Source organism: Micrasema longulum, unplaced genomic scaffold (genome assembly GCF_059751315.1).
Source record: "Micrasema longulum isolate JH-2025_06_02 unplaced genomic scaffold, ASM5975131v1 h1tg001079l, whole genome shotgun sequence".
Lineage (NCBI taxonomy): Eukaryota > Metazoa > Arthropoda > Insecta > Trichoptera > Brachycentridae > Micrasema > Micrasema longulum.
Window position 1 is genome coordinate 2,557 of NW_028278267.1, and position 7,091 is coordinate 9,647.

Here is a 7,091-nt window from a genome sequence, read left to right on the forward strand (position 1 = left end):
GTGTGGTAAAACTATGTACGATAGATGCACAAATGTTGAGATCCGTACATTATGTAAGGCTGAGACAAGCATTATCGACAAAATCAAGAAAGGAGCTCTGCGCCGGTTTGGACATGTAGAACGAATGGACAGCGAGAGAACGGCTGAGAATATTTACAATGCGAATGTTGATGGATGCAGAAATAGAGGAAGACCGAGAAAGACATGGCATGACCAAATCCAACAAATTCTTGAAAGTGGTCATGTGAAAAGTCGGAATAATCGGCGCGCGTGCATGAGAAGATGTATGAATGTAGAGGAAGCGAGATCTGTATGCAAAGATAGAGTGTTGTGGCGTTCTATCCTCTCTGCCTACCCTTACGGGGAAACGGCGTGATGGTTTGTTGTTGTTGTTGTTGAATTAAGATATTCCATTTGTAATGTACATATATATGAATAAATAAAATTGAAATTGAAATGCGCGTCCAGCATCACATTTCAAAGCGCCAATTCCTAATTTTTCCGCTGATTTGATGGTCCAAGTTTCTGCAACACAAAAGAAAATAGAGTGGACCAAACTCTTGACAAGCTTTATCTCGGCACCGTTGCTCACGCCCCTGGCTTTCTAGATTTCATCGAGGTTAGACATGGCACTTTTGGCAATGGCCGACGTTTGATTTCTCTTTTCGCATTTTCCTTTAGAAGTTGAATTGACAACAATGCACACACAAAAAAGTTCACGAGAGTGCTCGGTCTGCACCTACGGGAAATGGAGAGATGGTTAATTTGTTTTACTTTAATTTATTTATTTATTTGACGGACTTATGCAGTCTATTCTAGCGATGACAAATACAATTTCTTATAATAAATACAGGCACTAATCAAATAAAATACAAATAAATAAAATTAAAGCTAGGACAAAAAAAAATAAAATTACTACCTTAAGACAAGATCCGGCCTATCTTAGTGAATTTTTAAATCTATAAAGACTTACACCAAAAGAGTCCAGATCTTGTCTCGAGTTTACAATACAACACAATCGGGACATTGGTGCATGCGAGCCATAGTTTGGGCTGTGCTGATCGAGGAACAGCACATTATTATATCGGGACATTGAATGCCACTTGTTCCAGTAACGATGGTACATCAATTAAGCCATTCAGCAAATTAAACAGAAATATGGAGTCAATGTTACTTCTACGTTTTTGTAGACTTGAGATTTTGAACATTGAGTCCATTTCTCCGTAAGTGTAGTCTCCCCTCTCGAGCGTGGATGATTGGCCATGCTACTTTTCTGAGCAAACGATGTTGCACCGATTCAATATGATTTATCCAGCCTACATGGAAGGGAGACCAGATCACGGGGGTATTGTAAAAGAGGACGAACGAGTGAGCAATATAGTGTTTTAACCGTGAACATATTGGTAAAGTCACTAGATGTCCCGCTAACAAAACCCAAGAGTTTTAGTGACTTGTTAATCCTAGCATCAAATGTTCATAAAAGGTAAGTTTACAGTCCATGATAACTCCGAGGTCCTTAATAGACTTGACTACATCTCAATTAATATTTTCTATTTTGTAATCAAAGGAGATTTTATAATATACCGGGCAGATAACGTAGGCTCGTCATTGCCTATCCGATGTCTCCATCAATTCCTCTCCATCGAGTCTTCCGCTGCGTCTCCACAGGTCTTCGGAAGCCAGCAGGGGCAGGGCGAGCGGCCGCGCCCCTGCGCCCTGGAGGGCCCTCTCCACCAGCGATGTCAGCTTGCGAAGCGAGCGCAGACAGAGGGGCAAAAGGGCAAAGCAGCCCGGAGAACTGGTGGGGCGAACCAGCCCGAGATCCATCATCAGCTGAAAATTAATGAAACAATATTTTGAGTAGGTGTGTGTTATGTGCAGACGATTAAATACTTATGCACGTTCTATGCGAATGTGATGCTTTATACCGCAGAAGAAGCCGCATCCTCGGGGGACCACTGGTAAAACCTTTTCCACTCTCCACTCACACACACACGTTCGTCTAATAACGAGCGGGAATTCAGACCAAAATGGACACCATCCACAATACGCCAGTGGCGAGCCGTGATTTATTTTATAGGTAATCTATTAAAAATGTTCAATAATTTGTACTACATATAAAGTACTTACATAACATGTAAGTAATGTAATTATAAATGGCTATTTTTTTTGTGGTTCTGTGAAAATCAACCCAAACAACAATCATTATTAACCACGCGATATGCGTAGTTTTATTCTACACTATTTTAATAGAATACTAAACTTGTACACAAGTTTATTAACAAATACCACAATGACATTCAGCAGATATTTACATTATGATCTGACATTGACAGTACTGTCAAGACTTGAGCACTGGCCGATTTCTTTTAATATGAATAATGCCTAAAACGGCCACTGCGAACGCCACCTGTCCTATGTGATACATAATATGTCAACGGTATCCCATCAAAGAAAAATAGTCCTTCGGAAATAATGTTCGAAATACTAGTTTCCAAATAGAGAATCTTCTAAAAATATTTGTAATCTGCAAGTTTGTTTTAGTACTAAAAAAGGCGACTTGGGTTAAAGACGAAAAATACAGTGTACTTTTTTGTATGGAAGAATAAGCTGAGGTAATCGGCTAGTTTCACCGTTCAGTGAGAATGGACTGGACGCTGGCGCTGGGCGCACTTCATATATATTTTTTTGTAGAAAGATATAAACATTGATTTATAATAAATAACAATTATTTAATTTATTTTACCATAAACATGGTTACTTTAAATTATAATTATTGAAAGTCAAATATAATGGTAAGCTGTGCATAATCGATTACTTTGACGATTCGCCCCTGCAATACGCACCATCCCTCGGTAACTGCACATGTGTGCGGGCAATCTTCCAGGAAGCAGCGAGCAGCCTGTTGGCCACATGCCCGGCATTAACTATGATACCTACAGTTTACAAAAGCTACCCTTCAGATAATTTTCATTATTTCACTAAGCATAACGTTGTTGGCGCACTCCAACATACCCTTCAGAACAGTTGTTCCGATACACGAAGGTGCTGGGTATGAGACAACTGTACCTAAAAGAAGCACTCGCACACTTCTAGTCGAACAATAAGGAGTCCGTACGAGGTTTTCCCAGAGCATGAATTATGTCGTACCCAAAACCCTTACAACGTTTGCTCAGAGACATCTTTCATTTATCGCACCGAGACTGTTCAATATTTCGGAAGAACGTATTAAGCTCTCGAGGACAAAAACTATTTTTAAGAAAGGAGTTAAGGACTGGATTTTCCTTAGTGGGAGGGATTTGAGTAGGAAACTCCTTGATGATTTTCCGAATGCTTGAGTTTACTGTTTACCATATTGATATGCCATATATATGTTTTATTTAAATTATTTTTTATGTTTCTGATACTATATTTGTGGTGATATACTCGTGTGTCTGTGTCATATAATTGCTCGTCTCATCTCAACACAGGACTTTTAGTCCCATGGAGTTGGGACTTATGTCTCAAATAATGTACAACAAACTTATGTATGTAAATAAATAAATAAATGAGAAGTTAAATATTAAATATTTATTTAACTTCCCTAAAATCAACAAATGGAAGAATTGAAGAAATATGGATGTTCAAACATAGGCAGAATGGTGAATGTTACACAGTGTGTAAAGTGGCCACTTAAACCAGCCAATGACAGGTCATAAGTCCTGTAAATGCCTAGACTTCTATATTCCCTTATTTAAGGTATTCTCCATCCCTGTTGATTTTGTTAATCTTAATGACTCCCGAGGGGGTGAAATCCAGTCTTTTGTCTACGAACGTTTGGACAAACTCAAATATTGTAGTAAAATACTGAGTTTTAAAAAATATGATTAAGAAGAATTTCGGGTGTGCGATGGTTTGACGTTGTAAGAAATGAAGAAATGAAGGAACAAACACAGCAACTTCCAGTGACAACTCACAGAGTGGATTGTACGGTTGTTTGGGTCATGTTGTGAGGATGCCTCCTGGGAACCTTGACCGGATAAATCTCACCCACAACGATAAGGATTCAACTCTGCAAAATACCTCTTGCAAAAATCAACAGTTTGAAGAATTGAAGACATATAGATGTTGATATTATTATTATGGATAATTTATATAGCGCCATTTTTGTAATATAATACCTCAAGGGCGCTTTACAAAGTGATTATATAAAGATATAGATTTAATTATAACTTTAATTTTAAAAAAACAATGTACTTTGTCACCACATGCTAAGGATTTATTCAAATGATTTAGAGAACAAGAGAGTCTTAAGTTTCTTCCGAAACATCACTTCACTCTCACAGCCTCGCGCCTCTGCTGGGAGAGCATTCCATGCCGTAGGGCCTGCGACCGCAAACGCGCATTCGCCGAATTTAGTGCGCTGTTTGAGTAGAGGTATAATAACTTTTCCTTTCGACGTTGATGTAGCTGATCTACGCGTAAGACGTCTGTCAGCTAATTCATCTGGAACGCATAGTTCCCTCAGATATTCCGGAGCAGAGTTTCGCAGTGCCTTATACATAAGCCGACAGAGTTTGAATTCCACCCTCTGTGGAAAACGTAGCCAGTGTAATTCCCGAAGTAGTGGAGAGATATGACTGAACATAGAGATTCCAAAAATAAGTCTCGCTGCGGCATTCAACACAGACTGTTAGCGAGTCATTTTATTCATTGGTAGATTAATAGGTAATACGGTGAATAACGTGGGTAAAGTGGCCACAACCAGCCAATGACAGACCATAAGCCCTGTAAATGCCTAGATGTCCACGTTCCCTTCTCTGTTGTAATATGTAAATGTATTTAAATTATGTTATTTAAAATTAATCATAATTGGCAATGGGGAACTAGGATCCCAACCGTCTTTGTGCTCTGTAGTGGCGAGATGTGTTGGTCTATTTATACTTGAGGTGATTTTTATGTAAATGGAGCTATATAAATTACCTTTTGACTTTTCGAAGATACATCTTGGTATTTAATGACAGCGTTTTTAGGAGTTACAACTAACGGCTGAAATATCTTAGACAAGTATTTCATATTCGTTTGTAAGAAGTATTTATAATAATTATTCTTGTTATTAAATTTTATATTAATGTTAGGTTAAGATTTAAATTTAAATTTCTTCCGACTTTGTATTGACGTTTGGCTGCGTTTGACATATTCTTTTTCTATGTGTTTAATTTTGACGTTTCGGGTTGCGTGTTCATAAACAATCTGCGATCGATCCACTTTTTTTCCTACTAACCCTTTTATTTTTTGGTATAATACTTTTCAGACATTCATTACGTTCACCGTGACAGAATAGACAAGAATCCGATAAAAAAAAGAGCCACAACAATGTATTATGTATTCAGATTCATCAATAACATTCTTTAAGATTCCCTTTCCGCCACTAATGGCGCATAGAGCTTTACATTGTACAGCAATTGCAGCGTGTCTTGATTTGATAATTTTTGTTACATGAAGGTAAGATGATTAGTGTTACGCATCAGGTGCCAGTCCAGAGTCTATAAAATATTTTAGCATAAAAACTCATTTTTGAATAAACATTTTATGTCAAATATGTATGGAACCAAACCGAAGATTTTTTTTTATTATTAAATTGAAAACATAATATACATAATTTTATAAAATATTCCTAAGGAGTTTAAAAAAAAAACTCATTTAGGGACATGCAGATAACTATATTTATTTAAAGACGTTTTTATTACAAAAGCAGAATAAAAATTATGATACACTACAAATAAAAAGGGTATAAAAAATACATAAAAATAACAAAATAAATATAATACTAGGCATGGAAATAAATTTAAAATGATGTTTACATTATACAATCTGGGAAAGAAAAATTAAAAATACAAAGTTTAAAAATTACATGTATGTACATACAAACTGAACTAGAACGAGAGTGCAAATGTTAAAAATTACAAGAATAAAAAAGTATTTTTTAAATTAACAAAATATGCGCACCCAATACAGGTTAAAAAAATATCAAAAACGTATTAAAATTACATATACATAATACAAGCTAAAAAAGTATGAAAAAACACAAATAATATTTCAATAGTATCAAAAATTATATTTACAAGTAAAAACGGTAAAATATTAAAAGTTATATGTTCAAGATGCGCATTTACATTACATTTACAATACATTTGAATAAATCCGTAGCATGTGACAACAAAATAAATTATTTTAATTGAATTACAAATTTTATAGAATCACTGTGTAAAGCGCCCTTGAGATATTTTGTTACGAAAATAGCGCTATATAGGTTGTCCATAATAATAATAATAACAAGCAAAAACGGTAAAATATTAAAAGTTATATGTTATATCTCTTGCATGGTAGCCAAACACGCTGACTATATTGATTTTTCATAGTTATATTTAATTTTATAACTAAGATACTTTAGAAACTTAGAAACTCACCTTTACTGCGAAACTTTCACTATTTTGTAATTTTTTTAAATAAAATTCCTGAAAGATGAAATCCAGTGCTTTTTAAAAAAGATTTGTGGATATCAATATCCAGTGAACGATGTTTTCAGGCGTTGCCTACTAGGTGATTTGATTCAGCCTGATGAATCTCACCCGCATGATAAAGGTTTCAGCTCCTTTACTTCACAAAAGTCAACAGATGGAAGAGCAGAGGATATGTGGTTGTTTAAACATGGACACAGTATTGAATGTTACACAGTGTGTAAAGTGGCCACCTAAACCAGCCAATAATAAGTCATAAGCCCTGCCCTGTAAATGCCTAGACTTCCATTTTCTCTTCTCAATAATGTTTTCCCTCTTTGTTGCAATAAATTTAAAGAGTTATTTCTTAGCTAGAGGAAGGCAACCCCTACAGAAAACCCATTAGAGAAGGAAACAGGAAATGACTCTGATTATTATTTTTCAGAATATCCAAATAAATAAAAATACGTAATTGCCAACGCCAGGGATACCCGATTATCCACAAGAAAAAGTACGTTAGTTCTTGATTATAAATATTTTATTGTCTTTAGAAATAAAAGTCTAGTTTATGGGTTGAAATTTGACATTTATTTTTTCTTCTATGACATTTGT

The 7,091-nt window shown here is 35.7% G+C and overlaps 1 protein-coding gene across 1 annotated transcript; it reads right to left on the bottom strand.

Moving 5' to 3' along the window:
• Window positions 1-764: 764 nt before the first annotated feature.
• Window positions 765-5,172, bottom strand: LOC148277163 (putative proline--tRNA ligase, mitochondrial). The gene is made up of 2 exons (XM_088233251.1): window positions 4,963-5,172; window positions 765-1,833 (listed from the first exon to the last, which is right to left on the bottom strand). Exons 1-2 carry the CDS (start codon window positions 5,053-5,055, stop codon window positions 1,606-1,608), a joined length of 321 nt encoding a protein of 106 aa, XP_088089377.1. The 5' UTR covers window positions 5,056-5,172; the 3' UTR covers window positions 765-1,605.
• Between the last annotated feature and the right edge of the window lie 1,919 nt (window positions 5,173-7,091).